Raw genomic sequence first — 23,231 nt, forward strand, 5'->3', positions numbered from 1 at the left:
CCTATGTCCTATATGTTCACCCTGACCGATTGCTATTGTTATTGTACTTCTTCTATATTGTTTTTTATTATTGTTTGAATTTTCAAATTTGATTGTTATAATAACAAATTTGTGCTAGTATATATATGTGAGAATTTTTTTCTTTGCATTCTAAGCTTTTTTTGAGTTTTAAATGGAAAGATATGTATGTAAATAACACTATAATGTTGCTGGATATGTAAATAAGAAGTTTTTTTTATTGTTGACTTCAATACATCTCTATTATATTTGAAATAAAAAATATTTAAATTTTTACGATTTATATATGTAGATGTGGTATTTTCACACATATTTTTCATATCAGAATGTGTTATGTATTTATGACATGAATGTACGCAAGTAAATACATGTTGCATATAAAAATATGTCATCCATTTAATACGAAAGATATTTATCCGTGAGTAGTGAGTACCTAAAATACTATTGAGTACGCAGCATAAAACAGAACCATGGGAAAATGAAAATATTGAGGGCTGTGGCTGTGTATCGTGCTTTCTGTACGCGTACATAAATAAGAACCTAACAGAGGAGGTTACGTTCGGAAGTTGTGTTTACTTGTTCTAAAGGAGACTATTAATGTGACACTCTCTTATTTACACAACGTGGAAAGCAAAAGATTTATCCAGTTAATACGTTTTCATTACAACAGATATTATATCTAACATAACGTTTAGATATGTTCGTAAAATATATACAGAAACAACAGGAAAGATACGCGTTCCGTTGTACATAACCTTGCAAACATATAAAGTTTATATTATAAACACATATAAATGAGATTGCAAGAGTGAAAAGCATAATCCATATACACGTATAATGAGATGATAATTATAATTTGATTTCAATATAATTAATAATTGATCTGAAAAAATGTCTGTCAAAAGAAAACCTGACACTCAGGTACCAGCAGAAGAAAGTGACTTGTTGTCGATTAGACCGCTAGGTGCAGGGCAAGAAGTAGGAAGGTCATGTATTATGCTGGAATTCAAAGGCAAAAAGATAATGTTGGATTGCGGTATCCATCCTGGATTGTCTGGAATGGATGCGTTACCATTCGTAGATTTAGTAGAAGCAGACGAAATTGATTTGCTATTAATTTCTCACTTTCATTTGGACCACTGCGGAGCATTGCCATGGTTCTTGCAAAAGACAAGTTTTAAAGGACGATGCTTCATGACACATGCCACCAAAGCTATTTATCGTTGGCTGTTGTCTGATTATATTAAAGTTAGCAATATTGCTACGGAACAGATGTTGTATACGGAATCTGATCTAGAGACCAGTATGGATAAGATAGAAACGATTAATTTCCATGAAGAGAAGGATGTGTTCGGAATTAAATTTTGGGCGTATAATGCTGGACATGTATTGGGCGCTGCTATGTTTATGATAGAAATAGCAGGTGTTAAAATTTTATATACTGGAGATTTTAGTCGACAAGAAGACAGACATTTAATGGCTGCTGAAATTCCTAATATTCATCCGGACGTCTTAATTACTGAATCTACTTATGGCACGCATATACATGAAAAAAGGGAGGATCGTGAAGGAAGATTTACAAATTTAGTTCATGAAATTGTCAATAGAGGAGGAAGATGTTTAATACCTGTGTTTGCATTGGGCAGAGCACAAGAACTATTGCTTATTCTGGATGAGTATTGGAGCCAACATCCCGAACTTCATGAAATTCCCATATATTATGCCTCCTCATTAGCAAAAAAATGTATGGCCGTCTATCAAACTTACGTGAACGCAATGAACGACAAAATTAGGAGACAAATAGCTATTAACAATCCTTTTGTGTTCAAACATATTTCTAACTTAAAAGGTATCGATCATTTTGAAGACATTGGGCCATGCGTAGTAATGGCTTCTCCTGGTATGATGCAAAGCGGCTTGTCAAGAGAATTATTTGAATCTTGGTGTACAGATGCCAAAAATGGAGTTATAATAGCTGGTTATTGCGTTGAAGGAACACTGGCTAAAACTATTTTATCGGAACCAGAAGAAATCACAACCATGTCTGGGCAGAAGTTACCACTGAAAATGTCTGTCGATTACATATCATTTTCTGCGCACACAGACTATCAACAGACTTCGGAATTTATACGCATATTAAAGCCGCCACATGTTGTGCTGGTACATGGAGAACAAAATGAAATGGGAAGATTAAAAGCTGCTTTACAAAGAGAGTACGAAGACGATCCTAATACAACAATGGAGATACATAATCCTAGAAATACTGTAGCTGTGGAATTATACTTCAGAGGAGAGAAAACTGCTAAAGTAATGGGCACATTGGCAATGGAAACTCCAAAAACAGGACAAACATTGTCCGGAGTTTTAGTGAAAAGAAATTTCAATTATCATATGTTAGCACCTTGCGATTTGTCCAAATATACAGATATGAGTATGAGTCAAGTTATTCAAAGACAAAGCGTATATTTTTCGGCATCGTTACCAGTACTGAAACATCTTTTAATACAAATCGCTGGAAATTTAGAAGTGGTCGACGATAAAAAGTTGCGTGTCTTTAAAAATATCGATGTTACGATAGATGGGAAAATTGTTACTATGGAGTGGATTGCGACACCGGTAAATGATATGTACGCAGATTCTGTTTTGACTGCAATACTTCAAGCTGAAATGATGGAGCAGCCACCAAAAGTACTACCAGCTCCTACGAAAATGGATAGAATGCATTTTAAGGAATGTTTAATAGAAATGTTACAAGAAATGTTCGGCGAAGATTCTGTCCCCAAAATTTTTAAAGGAGAGAAACTCTATGTGACGGTCGATGGGAAAAAAGCACATATAGATTTATTAAATTTAGAAGTGACTAGCAAGGAAGACGAAACTTTTCAACAAATAGTACAAACAGCAGTAACTAAACTACATCAATCTTTGGCCCCGCCTTGTGATACAATCTAAAAGATAGTATTTTTTCAATTATTTGTAAAGCAACACGTTTGTTTATAAGATTACTCTAATTATAAAAGTACACAATGTTAAGTAATTAAGTCGTTTCATTTACTCTATAACTGATTGATATGATACAGATTACATTATTTGTACATTTTTATAGATACAATAGTATAATTTATGTATAAAAGTATAAAAGATTCATTGGTATTTAACCCTTAGCAGTTGAATGATAACTCTGAGGCGCTACTAAAAATTGCAACATTATTCAAAATAATGAAATAATGAATCACTGATTTAGGTATTGTATGAAGGTCGGAAGAAATTTTTCATTTTCGAGTTAAAATAGTTCCAAGTGCAAAGGATTAAATATTTTTCATACAACACTTGTAAACTTTGTGTTACATTCAATATCTGCCTTCGCTAATCTGTACATACAAATTCCATGTAATATTTATAAAATTATTCTGTTCGATTCCGTAAAAATACAGTAAATAAATATACATTATTTATACAAGTAAAATATGAAATTCATTATCTTAAACTATAACTACAATAAATATAATACAATAAATATAACATTATAAATAGTAAATATCTAAAACATGATTAATTGGGAAAGTTATGTTTAAAAACGCATTCGTATAAATGTAAAATACTAAAGATTGTACTCTGTAAGATCTCCCCATGCTGGACCAACTTTGAGTTTTATCGGTAACGGTACAGCAAGTTGGCATACTTGTTCCATTGATTCTTTTATTATTGTCGCAACTTGTTGTAAATCGTTTATGTTCACCTAAAACGAAATAATTTGAGAAACTGTAGACTAAAATATAAGATAAGATTTGTAACCGTCCGGATTGATCATCATTTTGTGTCTTGTTTAATCAAAGTATTGCAAAGTTAATACAGTTTTGTTTAATGCTTACCTCGTATAGTAGTTCATCGTGAATCTGTAATACCAAGTAACCACCTCTTTGTAGTGGATCCTTGCTACTACTTCTCAATTTGCGTTTAAGATTAACAGTAGGCATAATAGCTGTTGAAGTTGGAAATTCAAATCGCATTCTTTCTTCAATATTGACCATTGCTTTTTTTGCAATGTCTGCTGCTGAACCTTGCACTTTAGTGTTCACTGCTTGACGTTCTGCTTGAGCTATGAATTTATTAATAGATAGTAAAGTAACCATTACCACAATTTATAAAGTAGAACTATCTTTCATTGATAATAATTAATGCTATTATTAGACTGCGGATCTTTATGCATTTATAGCAAAATTGTGTAGATGAAATTGAAAATTGTTGGAAAATTTTAAAAATTGAAGATGTCAATATATGATTCCCCCTCTATTAAAATCATTAAGGGAAGAAATAACATGGGATTTGGTTTCTATATCTTGCAATCGATGCAGACAATGTTTATTTTGCATAAAGATCCGCAGTCTAGCTATTATTAAAGAAAGGACTTTACATTTTTCTGCTAGATTAGAACTTGTTAAACCGGGAAGCATTCTTCGCCTTTCTAGAATAGTCGTTACATATCCATTTGCACGTGCCTCTTCGTGCACACTATTTAACCATTTCGATATACGTGGGTATGCGTTCATGAAAGATTCCAAAAATTCTTTTGCATCAGTTTCATCTACAGATAAATTTTCTGCAAGTGTTCTCACTCCCATACCGTAGATCATTCCATAACATAGTTGCTTCGTATGTTGACGCATTTTATCATCGACCTGTTAAAAATTTGTTAAAATATATCTAATAGATAGTGAATATAATATTTTGTTTTTCCTCCCCCCACGTACTTGATCTTCGGATACATGGTTCCAGGTTGCTGCAATATTTTTAAAAATATCCCCTGGCTTCCTCATAATGTTGCACAATGTCACATCTTTAGAGAAATGGGCCAATATTCTCAGTTCAAGTTGACAGTAATCTGCTGACAACATAATATTTCCTATAGCTGGTACGAATGCCATACGGACACTTATCACAAAGCTATTATCCACGGAATTAAAGTCCTTTGGAATATTTTGTAAATTTGGTTCATGCATTGACACTCGACCAGTCAATGTGCTCGTAACACAATTGCCATGAATTCGAGAGCTGGATTGAGCCAGATTTAAAATTGGATTAATAATCTGTAGTACAAAACACAATTTAGTTAATTTAGTACATAAAATTTTATAGTATGTTTTATAGGAGAATAGCTGTATCTCTTCAAAGTATTTTATACACATACTTTCGACTGGGTTGCACTTAATTTACGCCATGATATAACAAGCTTGGCTATAGGATGATCAGATTGCTCTAATACAGCTTTATTAACACTCATTTTTTTCCCTTTATACAGACCTAAAACCTAAACAATTCAACAATTATATCAAAATATTCTAAATAGATTGAATATATTTTAAGCGTACAAATATTAACAAACCTTTCCAACTTCCTTAGACGATAAGAAATTCAATTTTCTTCCTGCTAATACATACGATTGTTCTTCTAAAGATATTATTTCTTGATGGATAGCAGAGGATAAATCTTGTAACGATTTTAAAGATACACCCAAACCAGTTAACTCCATACAAGCCAGTAGAATTACTGTTTTCATTTCAATATCTAAAGTGGTATTTAATATTTCGTTAGTATAAGAAAGCTTGAGAAATAATTTATTAAAATTACATATTAATAACAATAAACTATGGTAACGATTACCTTTAAATGTATACAATAACGTTGGACTTATTTGTTCTAATTTATCTAGAAGAATATCTAATATATGCCACGTAAGTACAGTTTCTGCAGATGCTCTAAATTCCCCAGGTATCGAGCTTTTAATATTTAATCCGGGTCCTGTATCAGAACAAGCATCTACTCGTTTTACTATAAAACATCCTTGTGGAAAATATTCTTTTACCTATTTACGAGATAAACATTTTTCAATACATATATACTGTACTCATTATAAAAGATAATATTCAAAATTAGTTCTAACGGGCATTCATATATTTTACCATTTCATTGAAATTTTTTTCGTCAACATTGCTATCATGCAACCAACTTGCTACTTTTGGGTCCAAAAATTTGCAATTTGCAACAATACCGCAACACTCGTACAAGATTTTAAATGTGTCCTTAGTTGCAAAGCATTTTATATACAAATGTGTATTAGTAAGTATCTCTTTTAATAGCTTCATTTGCTCCTTGCCTGGGACTTTTAGATCTGAAAAATGATTATTTCAGTGATTATGCAGAAAGAAAAATTGATACAGATATAACGTTACATACCCTGTTCGTTACCAAAAGAGATATAATATGCAATATTACTTTCCCAAGAAATAGCGGCACCACACACTTTCCTATTTTCATGAACATAATTTTCTTGCTTTTTAGATCTTTTTTTTCTGTCGGCAATGGTTGAGTTGACAATTTTAGAGCCAATAGCATATGCATCGTTGTTATACAATTCACAATTTAAAGCCAAACCAATGTATCTTCTTTGCATTACTTCGCGTTTGAATAAATTAAATGTCCCCCTATCACTTCCAACTTTTATAATATTTAACGTATTCCAATGAATTTTCTCGTTCATATTACTTACAACTTTAGGTTTGGGACATGTTTCAACCATTTTTTGCGTTCTTTTTATGCCAATTTTGGATTTCTGTAAGACCTTCCCAGATTTCATTGGGGTATCCTCATCTGAATTTGAAATTACACTATCGGTGCTACAATCTTTATAAATTAATACATTGTTCAATGATGGTTTAATATTATGTTTTTCAATTTCTATTGCATTTGAAACAGGAGTAGAGTATTTTTTTGTAGCATTGCTCGATAGAGGATTGAAAAGTTTTTGCGCGTTTGGCTTTTTCTTTTCGGAATCCAATTTACTTCTTATTTTAATACTTGTAGTAGGTGTGTGCGTATTTTGTGATGCGACTACGATATCGTCTGAATCTGATTTGTTTGAATCTGCCGATAATGTCCGGTTTTTGCTGAACAGAATGACTTTTGTAACAGGCGATTTCTCCACATTATCTTTAAGTTTACGCTTCAGTGACACCTTCTTCAAATTATCAGAAGTGTTTGAACATTTCTCATTATATTTCTTTTTCATTTCTGGCGTAGAATGGTTTATACCAGCACATTCTTTAATCTGCTGTAAGTTTATATTTTCTATGTTTTTTATATTACACTTGATCGATTTATCCGCAGTATTTTTTTCATTAATTTTATTCAACTTTTCCGGTAATTTATTTGATTCGTTCCACGAATCATCTTTCCATGAAATTATGTTTGGTTTTGTTTGCGAAATTATAAAATTCGTTGAATTTTTGTTTACGTTTGTAAGATTTGCATCCTGTTCAATTAGTATTTCTGTACATATGTTTTTAGTAGCTTGTACATTTGTTTCTCTTTTATCCTCTGTTATTGGTTTGAATTCGGACAGTCTAGAATCTTCAAATTCAGAGAAATGTATAGAATCAATGATGTTTTGTTCGAGAACGTTACACATTTGCGTATCAAGATTTAAACTATCACCGAATAGACTAGGACTTCTTGAAACTCTTTGTTTAGCGTTATCTTCAAAATTGGATGTTCGGATAATGTTATTCATATTTATCTCATCCGAGATTTTTATTTTTCTTGATGGTACGTTATTTGAATTTTGTAAGCTTTGTTTATTTATTGAATGATTAATAATAGTATTATGAGTTTTATTTTTTCTAGGTTCCTTACAACTGATCAAAGAATCGCTATCCCTTTTCCTTTGTGAATCACATGCAATTTTTGGACTACTGTCTTCGAAAAAATCAAAGGAAAATTTTCCATTTGGTGATTCGGAAAAATCTGGAATTTCTAATTGCAATAATTGATCGGTAAGTTTTATGTCATCATTGTTTGTTTCTTGAACTAAATTGGTCTCCACATTACATCTCGTATCTTTAACATTTTCTGTTACATTTGGATTAATATTGGACTTTGCATCTTCATTCAACTTATTACTTAACAATTCTTCACACTGATAAACAGAATCAGTATGTTTTTCTTCAAGTTTAATGTTTGCTAGAACTTCAATTTCTGAATTATTACTTGTAGTAATGTCAATATTTGTAGTTTGTAGAATTGTATGTTTATCATTTTGAAATGTACTTTGTTGTATGCATGGATTAGTTACACTGTGAGATTCATTTGTGGTAATGGACTGTTCGTTTTGTTTCCATGACATATCATGCAGTCCTAATTCGTTCTGTAATTAAATAAAAATATTATAACGTTGTTAAATAATTTAGGAGCAGTTAACTAATATTAATAACAATAATTATATACCTGAACTAGTAATCTGGCTTCATGCACTAACATTACTGCAGCTTCATGTGGTGTCAAACCATCTTTTCCAGTTACAAATACAGTCCTCATTTTATTTCGTTTTACTGCTTCCGATTCATGCTCTCCATCTTGTTCTTTTTCACTAATATACAATTTTGGTGAATTGATAATATTTAAAAATATTAACCCTTCCGACCCGACGGAGGTACGCCGTCTGTCTCCTCGCACCGCCGACGACGTACTGTTTTCGCGAATTGATTTCATATCTTTATATTTATAAATAAAAATCAAAAAATGATGGAATAAGATATTAACTGTTTTTATTTAAGATATGTATCGTAGACTCATAAAAAGACGAAAATTCATCATGTTGTCTTAGGACGTACACCGTACGTCGTTCGTCCGCATACGATAGATCGTTAGGACGTGTACCGTACGTCCTTTGGATCGGAAGGGTCAATTAAATCATTAAAGGTCAAGTATTGCATCATTATTTGTACCATACCTTTCGAAGGGCAGAGCTTTATAAAGTGCACGTTCAACGTCAAGGTCATTGGCAACTGCTAAATCTGCTACGCTTGTAATTCCTTGTTTGTAAAGACTTCTAGCACGAAGTCCATTCAACATTGGAAGCCGTAACAAGTCTAGCAATTCTCTGCACACGCCAAATTGTAAACGTGTTTGAAATTGGGAGACCAATAATTCCATGCAGTCCCAACTCAGTTGTTTGCAAAATTGTGTGACCATTCCTAGACAGAGATTCGAAGTGTGACATTACTGGTATCTTTTAACTTTCCTTGTAACGAATTAAGGATCAGGAAATATTACCAGCAAAAGTAGCAGCCGATTGTTGTAAGCTTTGAAGAACTCCTCGACAACAACCATATTTCTTGCAAACTACGTTAAGAGGAACTTCGCGTACTAAATCGTGTAAAGCTAACGCAGTGTAAAATCGTTTGTGTATACTGAGCTGAAAATAGAATGTAAGAGTACAATGTAAGTCCACCAATTTTGAACAATTTAATGATTGATGTATTAGTTAACGGATAATTTACTAATTTTCCTGGTCGTACGATGCCTTTAACAGCTGATGTTAGAAAGCGTTCTTCTACGCCAACAAGTTGGCCAACTCTTCGTTCACTTTCGGAAAGCAATTTCCACAATTCCAAGAAGGTCATCCAATCGATTCTTCCAATTTGACTTCCAGAACTGAGAGGTGTAACTAAATACACTACATGCAATTCCGTATCCAGAACGAAACACCGTCTTGCTTTTTGTAGCTCTTCAAGTAAAAACAAACCATCTTTGGGCGGTATTGACGCAGCCAAACATGCTTTCCCGAAAGCAGTAGCCACCCATCTATGATCTTCTTCAGTTTTTTGTAATCTAGCAGATGGTACAATTTTTGTATAAATATAAACATTTGAGTTACTGCAAATACTTATAGTAATACAGATTAAAACACCTACAATAAGAATTCATTATCTATTAAAAATTGAATTGCCTCGTTTGAAGGCTTCTTTGTGCTATGTTCATTGCACAAATGTATTAAAGTACATTTAATGTACAGTTCAAGATCTAATGGAGTATATACAACTTCGCTAGCTATAGCTTCTAAAAGAGCTCGAATTAAAGGTCCTGGGTCTTCAAGACACGACACAATTGGTTCCAAAGCAGCCGATAATAGTGATTCAGCTGCCTTTCGTTCATTTGGTTTACACACGAGTATGCTTTCTCCTATATTACAAAACGGTAACATTAAATAATGTACTCTTACATGGTCAAATGTATAATAATACGATTTAAGAGGGTAGACTCGTTTCCATGATTGCAAGGGTGCGGGTTGCGCCTTCTCATTTCTCGATTATGCAAAGATGGGGTTTTTCAGTAGTCAAAAGAGCGCTAGAACAAACATCAATCTAGGCCGCGATCGCCCTCAAAAGTCCTATTTTTATGTTTACGAGCCGTAATTTGCATTATTCGGCAGCTTTATGAAAATAGCTACATGCGCAGTGTATATTTCCGAATAATGCAAATTACGCCTCATAAACGTAAATATAGGACTTTTTAGGGCGATCGCGGCCTAGATTGATGTTTGATCTAGCGCTCTTTTGACTACTGAAAAACCCCATTTTGCATAATCGAGAAATAAGAAGGCGCAACCCGCACCCTTGCATTCCTGGAAAAACGAGTCTACCCCTTTAACCATACCTGCTGTATCTTTCCCCATTCTGCCTGCTCGACCTATCATCTGTCTATAGGTAAGACTATCCAATAATCTACTACCAAACATTGGAGACCTAACAATTACTCTTCGAGCTGGTAAATTTACACCACTACTTAAGGTTGACGTTGCTACAAGCACTCTTAAAGATCCTGATCTGAAATGATTAGTAATAGATTATAACAAAATCTGAATCAGTACTCCGAAATGTGTCCCATTTTGCGTAGAATGACTATAAATAAGTAAAATAGTTACCTGAAAGATCCTTCTATAATATCACGTTCATCCATAGTAAGACCAGCATGATGAAAAGCAATTCCAAAGGAAACTGTGTGTTTCAGTACATTGTCCAAACCTGTTGGGCTACGCTTTAATTGCTCTAATGTTTCAGAGATTAATGTAGGATTTAATTGGTGCCTTAGAATTGCACCAAGCGGTGTATTTTCTCGACCTAAAAAATAGAATGTATATTAGTTTTTAAATAATGGTTCCTATAAACTAATAGACATGACACTGTCGTTAACTGTTGATAACAAACCTAATTTGAAAAATGCAGCTGCTATCTGCTCAGCTAACTTTTCACACCAATTTTTGGTTGAACAAAAGATCAGCACGCTGTGACCATCTGATATTGTTTCAATGCATAAGTGAAGAATATCATCTGTATCTGAAGTAATCTCTGGCATTGGTATTAAAGTTCTAACGAGGCACAATTTATTATCATAAACGTTTTTATCAATCTAAAACGTTAAAATATTTACATTAATTTTAACTGACATAAGCTTTTTGTTTACTTTCATTACAAAGTACCTTGCACTGTTCATTTAAAGGTATGGGTCTAAAGTCTGTCTTATACAGTTCTGCATCTAACCACTCTGCTAAGAGTGACAAATTTGGAAGTGTTGCAGACATACCAATCAATTGTATATTAACATTTTCATCTCTGTAACAGAACAAAACAAGAATGTATACCAACAACAATTTATTATCATCATCGTCACGCGTTGATAATATAATTGTTTATTTATTCTGTAAGAATCAGTGCCAGATTAACCAATAGACAAATAATTCAAATGTCTAGGGTCCAGCTTCAGTACATAAAACAATAAACAACAAATTTATATCGAAATTAAATGAATATATATATTTTTCACTGTACACTTCTTGTTATTTAAGATTTATTTAGAAGCAACTTGTTGGAGCTTCAATTTTGTCTAGGACCCGCTAGAGGCTTAATCTGGCAATGGCAAGAATGATGTGCTTATTAAATTAGATAATTAGTAAAGAAGAATTTGTTGATTTTAATTACCTAAGAGTCATATATTTTAATTTTGTTAGAAGTAATTCCAGAAGGTATCCTCGATTCGGGTCTCCAACAAGGTGTAATTCATCAATTACTACGGCTCCTAAATTTATTAATTCATTTTCTTCCATTAAACGATTTACTAGAGAATTTGCTTTTTCAATAGTTGCAATTGCAATTTGTGTAGCTGCAAATCCTCCAGGAGGAGCTACACCTCCCATAAATCCCTCAACTCTAACACCACTGTCAGACAATAGATCCTGTCAAGTTTAATTTATTGATTAGAAACGCACAAGACTTTAAATTGAAGTGTTAAAGTAAACAGAAGATCTTACTTGAAAGTAGTACATTTTCTCTCGGACAACAGATACAAAGGGCAAAATAAAAATTACTTTCTTTCTTCTTTCTAGAACAGTTTTTATCATAAGAATCTCTGCTACTAATGTTTTTCCTGCAGATGTTGGCGCAGAGTATACAAGATTACGTTTCTCTTCCATAACTTTATGGTTTGTTAAACATTCCAATTGCCACTTGAACATTTCTTTTACCCCTCGTGCTTCATATTTCTAGAAAATGCAATTTTTCTTTTCACATTACAAGTAATAGTTATATGTTTTTTAAGTAAAGCATATATATTACCTGAAGAATATTCGGGGGTAGTCCCCAAGATGCTAATTTGTATCGATCTTGAGTACCGATAGTGGAAATAGAAGGATGTATTTCTGTTGAATTTTCCATGCCACTTTTTATAATATCGCTTTTCGACAAGTTTGAGTTCGTCGCATTTTCCGTTATATTGTTTGCAACGTCATATTTTCTGCTATTGTCGTTATTATGTGTGTCTGCTAATGTAGACTTTTCAGATTGTTTTAATAATAGATCTGTTGTATTCGAATTCAGCGAAACTTCACATTTTGTGTTATTAATATTGATATTTTCTTTGTTCACTGTACATAAGTTATATTTCTTTTTAAATAAAGTAGTGCTTTTGATCTCAAGCTTATTCGATGCACCAATTTTACTACTACTTTGTGAAATTTTTCCTACATCCTGTTGTAATTTATTGAGACTTGGATGATCTTGATTTATACTAGTCTTCAAATTAATTAAAGTGTTCAATATATTGTTCTGTTTAGAATGAATTGCTACGACATCATTTGATTTATTTATTTCTTTAGAAAGAAATGTATTATCTTTGAAATATTTTTCCATATTGCTTTCATTATAAACAATATTCATATTTTTAACTTCAGCCTGAACACAGGCTTGTAAAGTATCATCCCCAAAGGATGGCATTTTATTAAGCGAATGCATGTTGATAATTTTAATCTATTCGAACAGCATTACAAAATGATAATATTTCAATAAATTACAATCGATTTGTGTAATTCATTGTTCATTTGATTAAGCTTCACCTTTTTATAAATTGATCATATGTATACAGTTTAAAACAATAAATATCTTATACAATTTTTTATCTTTGATCATTTTATTTAATAAATTGTATAAATTCTACACTTGCAAGTAATGTAATAAAAATCAGTTTTCAATAGAAAATGACAATTTCATTTATATACAATTATTGGAGTTAACACCACGAATTTCATTTTTTATAGGTTAACTTGATTGTTTATATTATACAATTTACATAATGCAAAACTGAGAATCAGGAGGCAAGTATATGCGTTCATTTATATCATAATTGTTCCTTCTCGTAGATTCAGAAATATTTACTTAAAACTAAAACATTATGAACGAAACAAAGTTTGAAACGCGTCCATAGACGCATTCAACAGCTGGTGGTAGCGTCACCTGCGTCTGCGTCACTGCTATAGCTATATACATATATACTTATCTGCCTAACTGCTTTTCTGACAGTCAGCAATCAAGCAGTATTAAAAGTAATATAAAGAAATATGTATGTATCTACATGAAATAATGTTACAAATTTCTTGTACTGAACATAAAAAGGTTATTTAAAAAACTGAAGGTGACCTTCATATCTTGATAAATTCAAAAAATCGGAGTAACATAAATCAGATTGAAGCACTGTATGTCTCCCTAGGAACCATGCAACATTTGTTTGAAAATTTCTTTTTGTACAATAAATAACTTACGAGTTATTTGAGATCGTCACGTTACGAGACTCACCCTGTATAGTACATGGAACAGCTTGACAAAATTTCAGAGCAATCGGCTATGTAGTTTTTGAAAAACACGTTTCGAGAAAACCGCGTTTAATGGCAACGCTACTCCGAAGCATCGTTCTCCTGGAATCGTCGTAACTTTGGTATTTCAATGAATTGAAGCATACAATTTTGGGAAAGTATTTTTAAAGTTCTATACTTTTAACAAATACGATAAGAAAAATCTGTCCCTAAAAGACAGCCCTTTAATTGTGGGAAGGAAATTCAGGTTTGAAAAGATTCGACGACGATCAAAACAGCGCAACTTTTTTTGTGACGGTCCGACAAGTGTGAAAAAAGAGGAGTTGTGAAAAAATAAAGAAAGCAGATTAGATTAAAGCAGATACGAGGGTTGTGCGAGATCAGCGATTGTCAAGGGAGTTTGAAGGCGTGAGAAATACACAGGGGGACTAAAAAAGGAGCTCTAAGACTCGAAGAATACTCACGAGAAAAAACGTTTTAGATGCGTAAGGGGTGTTACCTAAGACGCAGCTTACCTAAGATGCAGCTTAAGACGTTAGAAAACCAAAAAACTTGGAAGAATTAAAAAATTTCCCGAATTTTCCTTCGTCCGTAAATAAGTATAAAAGGACCGTCAAACGAATGTTCCTTTTGCAGTCGAAAGACTGCAGCACATCACTTTCAATCTACTCTTTTCAGAGCTATCGTATATGCTCAGCCATAGAACACTCCAGATTCAATGTTTTAAATATTTAGAACACTCGCCGTATCATTTTCAAATTTACAGTTAAAGCGATTAAAATGTCTTTATCCCCAAAAATGTCGTAGAAGAGAAAAGATAATGTATATTTTTTGTATGGCTACATTTATTTTAATGCTTAAATATTGATTACAAACGAATCAAATTTTATTTCATTTAAATGGAAAGGCGTAAAATTCATATTTACTTGTTAAAACACGGCAAGGGGTTAAAAACGTCTTACGAATCGTTTCATTTTACGTTTTATAAATTGCAATATTATTTTACTGTACTGTTTTTATGCCCAGAGTCACCTCCCCACTGCACCTTCCCCTTCTACAACGCCATTCCCCACACTTCCGTCGCGTTTCGTCTCTGTCGTGCATGAGTCAATAAAAAAACCCCTACGATGTTCCCTGAGTTATGTTATTTTGAACCTCTGCACAAAATTTCATGTCGATTGGTTGAAAACTTTTTGAGTTTTGATTCCGGCCAGTTTTATAGACTTCGAAGGCAGTAATGGAATACACTTGCTCAAGAAGTATCATAAATGCAAAAGGTTGAGATTTCGCAGATTAACAGTAGGGACGTTTTTAATCGACGCCAGGTCGGAAGCTTGAACAACTAGTTAGGGGTTATTGTAGCATAAAAAGTGATCTCGTCATTCTAGCTAAGACCTTCCGTTAAAATAAATTGTTTTGACATTCATCTAGCGCGAGTAAGACATTCTCTACAACAGATTAAAAATAATATTCACTATCCGCGGACCTGATCTCCGTTACTGAAAAATGTTTATAGATGATCACGATGAGGGAATCGTTTCCAGGCGACTTCAATTTCACACTCGAGTAGAAGTATGGAAATAACATGCACGTTCATCCTTCATACGCGACACATTCTCTATCAGAAAATACGGGAGTATTTGAATATTAAATTATGGATCCGGCATCTGAAGAACACGTTAATCAATCGTGCATTTATCAAAATTAACATTTACGATTTGATCCTGTATATCTTAAACGGTTTATGCCTCGCATCTTCCGCATAACTGAGTTCTCCGCCAATTCCTTGACACGCTGCGGCTCCATGGGAGAGTAACAGACAGGCAATCATGGAATAGACGCTCGATCAAGTTATAACTGCCACTCGTTTATATTTAATAAGCAGAAAGCTGGCATGGTAATAGGTATAATCACGTTGGGCGTAATGTCGAGAAATATTTTTCTGACATTGCTTATCAAGAGTGCGAGCACTGGCTCCAGCGGCGCGCAGTGGGGTAAACCGATGAATTTTGTGTCAAAATCAAAGAACTTTCGATAGAAATGAGATAGAGCGATGAATTTTTTTTAATCAAAGCTGAAATATTTCAGAATATGGAAAAACAGAGAGGTTATGGTATGAACGTTTTTTAACTTTGAAAATCTCTGTTAAACTTGCAGAATTACTGCAAATTAATATACACGCTGATTTCAAATCTGGTCGCAAAAGTCCACCAATAAAGATAGAAAATAAAGACTGAAAACGATAAATAAAGTGATACATAAAGTGATAAGTGACTTCTCTTTTTCTGCTAATGAAACCGCGATCAAAATTAGAAATTAATGCGTACGTATCGATTTGACGATTGAAACGTAGATGTTAGTCAAAGAATATGCGCAAGGAAAAATGTTATTTATCAATCAATTTTGTTTCACGTACAGCAAGTCTTTTTGAACTCTAAAATCGCGCAATCCGAAAACTCCATTGTTTACTCTAGTACAATAAAAGGTTTTCATTGGGTTGGCAAGAAACTAATTTCGGTATTTTAAGGTGAAATAAAAATTTCTTTAAGCAATGAACTTTAATCGATCAAATATTTTCCATTTTGTTCGATGATCTTTTGCCATCTTTCTGGTAGCTTAGTAAAGTTATTGGCTATTTTCATAAAGCTGCGACAGCAACATATTGAATAACAAAAGTTGGTTTCATTTCACCTTAAAATACCGAAATTACTTTCTTGCCAGCCCAATATTTAACGTTACGTTATACGTAAAGAGGATTTAATAGTACACACTACTTTGGAAAGTGAACAATTCAGCTATATCATTTATTCCCAACGTCATCTCTCCCTCTGAGTCTTCGCAGTATCCATACGTCTTGATACTGAAGAGTGACACGCTTAGCATGCATCGATAGCACCGCGCAGTCCTCAAAGAATTGCACCAGGTACGCTTCAACTGCCTCCTGCAGTGCTTCCAGTGCAGATAATTGTATTCTCAAATTACCGAGGTTAGGAAATAGGTAGAAAATAATCTCTCGCACAACCCGTCTGAAGGCAGCTTTCGGTATTAGCAAATTCACAGATCTTCGTAAATGCCGGATCTCTTTCAAAACGTGTCTGTGCCTGCGTACCGTCAGTTCTCTTCTTGTCAAAACATTCGTCCTGGACCTTTCACGAGGTGCACGTGGACTACCACTTGATCTCGGTCCAGATTTACGTCTTACCATATTTTTCTCAGTCGAATTGAATTTATTATACGACTTGACAGCAGTGCTGAGATATTGGCCAAGTTTCCTCGCGCGTGCGCAGCGAATTTAGCATCAGTAAAGGAAAATTCTCGATAAAATAGGGTACCTTGGTCACCCTGTAAAATTTTTCAAAATTCTTATCATTTGATTGTGAAATATGAATGTATAACATGTGTATTCGTGCATATGTATTCTTGTAACTCGTAGGCCACTCGTCTCGTCTCGTGTCGTTCCGCGTCTCTCGTCTTGGAGTCTCTTTGACCGGAACTACTCACCCACTACTACCTCACCACCTTTTCATCATAATATACAGTCCTTGGTCATTGAATTAGGACCACGAACAGAAATTTCACTTTTATGGTTATAATCATACAATATGGTTACATCGTAAACTCCTTCCGTTTTACACGTCTTTAGGATCACTGAGATCCTAATATACATACAGGGTGATAAGAAATAACGGAGTTAAGCATTTCTTATTATAATTCTGTCAAATCGACGAATTTTTAAAAACCAAATGATAACAACCATAACATAGACCTTTAGTATTCATATATTTAAGAAATTTCGAAGTGGCCACCCTTTGAGCCGATTCAGAGGCTCAAACGTGTTTTGAAATTTTCGGCTATGGGCCGCAGCTCTTCTGGCGTCATTCGGTCCCACACCCAGTGCAGAGATTTTTTCAGCGACTCGAAACTTATAGGGCTGCGCACAGGCCCTTGCCTCCAAAATCGATTAAAAGCTGAAGTTCGTAGAGTTGAGATCCGGTGAGTACGGCAGCCATTCCGCAGATGTGATGAAACCTGGAAAATGGGATTTGCTACGGTTTTCGTGGATCAAGGGGTCAACATCAACCAAGAAGTGTATCGACGGGTCATTCTCGAAGCCGTCGTACTTCTGTGGGCCCAACAGCACCTCGGCGATCCGGAATGGACGTTACAGCAGGATTCCGCGCCGGCCCACAGGGCGAAAACGACTCAGGAGTGGTGCAAAGCCCATTTTACAGGTTTCACCACATCTGTGGAATGGCCGCCGTATTTACCGAATCTCAACCCGATGGACTACAGCGTGTGGTCGATTTTGGAGGCCAGGGCCTATTCGGCCCCATAAAAATTTGGAGTCATTGAAAAAATCTCTGTACCGGGAGTGGGACCGAATGACGCCAGAAGAGCTGTGGCACATTGTCGAAAATTTCAAGACACGTTTGAGCCTCTGTATCGGCGCAAAGGGTGGTCATTTTAAAACTTCTTAAATATATGAATACTAAAGGTCCATGGTTGTTGTTATTTGGTTTTTCAAAATTCGTCAATTTGACAGAATTATAATATGAAATGATTAACTCCGTTATTTCTTGTCACCCTGTATATGCACGATGGAGCACCATGTCACAAAGCCAAATCCGTCACAGTGAAAAACATCCCTGTGCTTCCATGGCCAGGCAATGCTCCCGACTTGAATGGCATAGAAAATGTCTGGAGCCTACTCAAAAGACTTGTTTACGACTCTCCAATCACGACATTGTCTGATTGTGAGTTGAAAACACTTACAATTCGGAAAATAACGAAGATATAAAGCATATGATAAAGCAATGTAGTAGTGTATTGCGTTATTAGTTAATAAACTATATCCTTCCAATTTCAACAGGCATTTTAATTTTACGGGAAACATGAAAAATGCTGAAAATTTGGAGTAGTCCTAATTCGATAACCAGAGACTGTAGATTTTATTACGGTAGGAATTGAGTTTGTTGATCGTTCGCGTGATTCGTTTAAAAGATCATCATCTTCATTTTAGTGTTTTTTTTTTACTACAGCATTATCTCCATAACTGTTCTGATGCGACGTGATGAATTTTCGTCTTTTTATGATTCTACGATACCTATACTGAATAAAAAAAGGTATTATTATTATTAATGGTATTATTTAATATCTTACTCACAATCATTTTTTGATATTTATTCATAAATCTTTATTTTAATTATAAATACATATAAAGATATGAAATCAATTCGCGAAAACAGTGCGTCGTCGACTGTGTGAGGGGACAGACGGCGCGGCGCGGCGTACCTCCGTAGGGTCGGAAGGGTTAAATCGTATTACATTTGACCATGTAAGAGTACATTATTTAATCCCTTGCCCTACGATTAATTTTACGGTTTCAGTAATTAGAACTTTCTTTGTAGTTCGTAATTTCCTAAGAAAGGACTATGCATTAACAAAACCAAAATAGAATTTCATCTCAGTTTAAAGGAAATTAATAACATGCATATATTTATTAGCCTTTGTTCAAAATCTTCATCACGAGTCTGACTGACACGATATTGCAAGGCAAGGGGTTAATGTTATCGTTTTGCAATATAGGAGAAAGCATACTCGTGTGTAAACCAAATGAACGAAAGGTAGCTGAATCACTATCACTATTATCGGCTGCTTTGGTACCAATTGTGTCATGTCTTGAAGACCCAGGACCTTTAATTCGAGCTCTTTTAGAAGCTATAGCTAGCGAAGTTGTATACACTCAATTAGATCTTGAACGGTACATTAAAAGTACTTTAATACATTTGTGCAATGAACATAGCACAGAGAATCCTTCAAATGAGGCAATTCAATTTTTTTTAATAGATAATGAATTCTTATTGTAGGTATTTTAATTTGTATTACTATAAGTATTCGCAGTAGCTAAAATGTTTATATTTTCTACAAAATTGTACCGTCTTCTAGATTACAAAAAACTGAAGAAGATCATAGATGGATGGCTACTGCTTTCGGGACAGCATGTTTGGCTGCGTTAGTATCGCCTAAAGATGGTTTGCTTTTGCTTGCAGAGCTACAAAAAGCAAGAGGGTGTTCCGTTCTGAATACGGAATTGCTGTCTTTTCATCCCCGAGTGTAATTCGATGTTCAAAGACATCGCTGAAGCCCATTCGTCATCGAGGAGAAGTGTGAACGGAGCCTAACCGTTGGAGCAATCGCGTTGGACAAGCGGGCGGACAAGCGAGCAGACAGGCAGTCAGACAGACAGAAGCTGGAGCACCTGTCTGTCCCTCCACTCTTCTGCACGGTAAAAGGGGGGCCCCGGCACTGGATACCCCGTGCCGTGGTTCAGTATCTCGTGCACGCTCACGCTGATAAGACCTTATTCTAATCACCCGTCACTTGGCGTCGATAGTCGTGCGCGGACCTTTTGCGCGATCTCACGCTCCGTCTGTTGCAATTCTTTCCTTCTTTCTTTCTTCTTTCGTTCGCGGAGCGTATTGCACGCATCCCGCTACCCATCTCTTTCTTTCCACCTTTCTCCCTTTCTTTCCGGTGTGCTTCGAACTGACGGCGTGGTTGGTGGCACTTTCATGCTGCCGCGCGTAGCGCGCCGTGTTGATCCGTTCCGATCCGATCCGATCCGGGGAATTTCTTCGATCATCCGGATCCCCCGATCGAACACGCCACCATCGTCCCTGTCTCATTTCTTGCTGCGCCGTGTACGTATACGTAATTACCTCGGCCGATTACAGCTACAAATTCTTCTATAATCGGCCGCATATCGTTTGATACGTGCTGACGGAGCGCGTGGGGTGACTAAGGAAATTGCATCCATCTTGCGTGCTTCCCATTCGGTTGCCACACCGGGAACGATGCTGCGGATATCCGCGACTCAACATCCCGGTTTAATTGCATCTTCTTCTTCTTATCAATCGATGACGATTAATGTTATCGGTACCGAATCATCAATTCTTTCGATTACTTCTTCGATGGGCTAGTGCCAAAGCGTCGGTCGCGCGGGAGATCGACCACGTGTTCGCACTTGCGTGACGCATAGATCTCTAGCCTACGGGAGGGATCATCGACCAGTCCCGTTAATTACTTCCTCGGAATATTACGAACGGTAACATCGATAAACGAAGAAGGGACTGTTGTTTCGACGGACAAACGTTGACACCAACGAATTAGGCGACCTACCGATCGGTTTTGTTCCGCGATCCGTTGGAACCATCCGGATATCACGTGTTCCACGGGCAAGGAGCCTGCCTTTCAGCTTGTGGAAAGAATTCAGGTGTTACGTAACGGTGGAAAAGAATGAACCGCGTTGCGGGCCGAGTGACGGTTTTTCGTGAACTCGATAAACACCACGTGTCGAGCGTGGATGACATTGAGGACGAGGCTCGTCTCTTTCTCGGTGATTCCCGGTCGAGATCTCCGGGTCCCCTCGGTGTTTCTCGAATCGTGAAGGGAAGTGCCCTATTCGGTGAAATCGGGATCATCGCCGAGTGTTTTGTGGAATCGTGAAACTGCGGAACCACGCGCGTGACGTTTATCATCCGCGGACAGGTGTATCGTAAAATTCGCTCGTTCCTTTTTGTTCCACGTGGAAACCGACACGATTTCTCGACCCGCGAGTGCGGCTTTCATAGGAAACCTTGTGGTATCAGCCCGCAGCAAATCCCGTTAAGCTTCCCGTCAAGTGGTGCTTGGTGGATTAAAGGGAGCTTCCACATGAAATCGGTGAGCAACGAGATCTCTGTCGTATACACTTCATCGTTTATCTTTGAATACCCCTCACTCACACCCCCTGGCAACAATTACTCGATCAAACAAATCAAGTTATTATTGTCATTACCAGACTGCGGATTTTATTCATTTACGACGAAAGCGAATAGTTCTGCATGTTTGTTGAAATTTGTATTCGCGAATCGTTATTTCATTTTCTCAGTGCCATTTCTATAAGACGGCTGTGATGCCATTGTTAACACATTATCTAACGGCGATTAGTCCGTAATGTACAGAACTCCGTATAGAATAAACAAACTGGACACTGCTTTGAAGACGGGTTTAATCACTTCCATGTTTAATCACCGTTAGAAATATTAAAACGTGTTCTATTGCTTTGTTATGCTACAATATTTAAATATCTCTATAATTTTCTCATAGGGATAGATAAAAATCAAAATAATCCAACGTTCTATTAATATTTCTATAAATTATCATGCCATATCTGTCTAATAATATGTAATGTACTATTATTAATATTTAATGTATGCATAAATAATTCGTTCAACAATCGTATTCACGATTTTGCTAGAATATTTTCTACCAGGGGTAATACTACCTATTTTGTCGTTCGTATACCTTTTACTGTGCTTTGATATAATACTACTTGTAAGTTACAAAGTTTATTTAATTCCTTGCATTAATTTTCATGTGGAATTTTGATGTCGCAAACATAGCTAAAAGTATCAACATGCAAGCGATATTGTGTGAAAAATGTCTTATTTTGGTCGAAACATATTTTTCCTGCAATGATATAACGATTTATTTGATTAACTAATAAATTACTTGACTGCATTGACACTAACGTTTTATAAAAAATACAAGACTGGATTTATCTAGATTGTTGCAATTTTTATGACAGTACGTGCGCCGTGAATGAAGAAATTTATTTTGCAATTTCAATAATTATAACGTAAAAAGACATGAAACCGGTAATTTAACGGTTGCTTTATAGCAGATGGTGTCATAATGCACCACGTTATTTTGTTCCATTCTGTAATTCCATTCTGTAGTTCCATTCTGAAATATGAAAACACTTTTTGATCCTTTCATAGATATTCTGAGCTTTCGCAACAAGAAATAATCACGTGATGCTGACAATAAGTCTGCTAACGCTATGTCTGGCAAGTATAGTGATGAATATTACGACACTATAACTTGTTTTTGTGCAAACCAGCACTTACAGTTGCTGCATGGTGTGTCAACGAATGATGCACTCAACACCGCAGTCCAAATATAGACAAAAAGTAAATGAAAAGTTTATTTATCCACGAAAAAATTTTGTTATAGACATTGCCGTCAATTTCTTTCAATTTTAAGGGGTAGACTCTCGTTTCCAGGATTGCACGGGTGCGGGATACACGTTCTCATTTCTCGATAATGCAAAGATGAGGTTTTTCAGTAGACAAAACCGCTAGATAAAAGATCAATCTAGGTCGCGATTACCCTCAAAAGCCCTATTTTTACGTTT

General features: G+C 35.3%; 3 protein-coding genes across 3 annotated transcripts in view; 1 reads left to right on the forward strand and 2 right to left on the reverse strand.

The window, feature by feature from the left end:
* Nucleotides 1-218: 218 nt before the first annotated feature.
* The window catches only part of Cpsf73 (cleavage and polyadenylation specificity factor 73), a 142,439-nt gene continuing 119,426 nt past the window's right edge, over nt 219-23,231 (forward strand). Inside the window, exon 1 of the mRNA XM_076421985.1 lies at nt 219-21,715. Coding sequence (XP_076278100.1) covers nt 910-2,970 — 2,061 coding nt within the window. The 5' untranslated portion in view covers nt 219-909 and the 3' untranslated portion in view covers nt 2,971-21,715. The remainder of the gene's footprint in view (nt 21,716-23,231) is intronic.
* On the reverse strand, nt 3,620-13,644 carry Dnapol-theta (DNA polymerase theta). Its single transcript, XM_076421981.1, has 21 exons — nt 12,465-13,644; nt 12,161-12,391; nt 11,832-12,085; nt 11,333-11,465; nt 11,061-11,262; nt 10,778-10,973; nt 10,510-10,679; nt 9,768-10,035; nt 9,354-9,684; nt 9,127-9,268; nt 8,804-9,047; nt 8,299-8,440; nt 6,253-8,218; nt 5,979-6,187; nt 5,680-5,881; nt 5,402-5,583; nt 5,207-5,326; nt 4,770-5,105; nt 4,433-4,697; nt 3,891-4,117; nt 3,620-3,757 (listed from the first exon to the last, which is right to left on the reverse strand). The coding sequence occupies exons 1-21, from the start codon at nt 13,137-13,139 to the stop codon at nt 3,620-3,622; spliced, it is 6,633 nt and encodes a 2,210-aa protein (XP_076278096.1). The 5' UTR covers nt 13,140-13,644.
* On the reverse strand, nt 16,676-17,280 carry LOC143208009 (uncharacterized). Its single transcript, XM_076422015.1, has one exon. The coding sequence runs from the start codon at nt 17,196-17,198 to the stop codon at nt 16,794-16,796; it is 405 nt and encodes a 134-aa protein (XP_076278130.1). The 5' UTR covers nt 17,199-17,280; the 3' UTR covers nt 16,676-16,793.

Source organism: Lasioglossum baleicum, chromosome 4 (assembly GCF_051020765.1).
Source record: "Lasioglossum baleicum chromosome 4, iyLasBale1, whole genome shotgun sequence".
Lineage (NCBI taxonomy): Eukaryota > Metazoa > Arthropoda > Insecta > Hymenoptera > Halictidae > Lasioglossum > Lasioglossum baleicum.

What these genes read in the sequence shown, in the direction of transcription:
- Dnapol-theta (XM_076421981.1), bottom strand. Translation starts at nt 13,139, where the DNA reads ATGCATTCGCTTAATAAAATGCCATCCTTTGGGGATGATACTTTACAA. An exon ending in ATAGATAATGAATTCTTATT is followed by an intron (nt 9,685 to 9,767) that starts GTAGGTGTTTTA and finishes ACCATCTGCTAG; the next exon opens with ATTACAAAAAACTGAAGAAG. An exon ending in CTCTTTTGGTAACGAACAGG is followed by an intron (nt 6,188 to 6,252) that starts GTATGTAACGTT and finishes ATCATTTTTCAG; the next exon opens with ATCTAAAAGTCCCAGGCAAG.
- LOC143208009 (XM_076422015.1), bottom strand. Translation starts at nt 17,198, where the DNA reads ATGGTAAGACGTAAATCTGGACCGAGATCAAGTGGTAGTCCACGTGCA.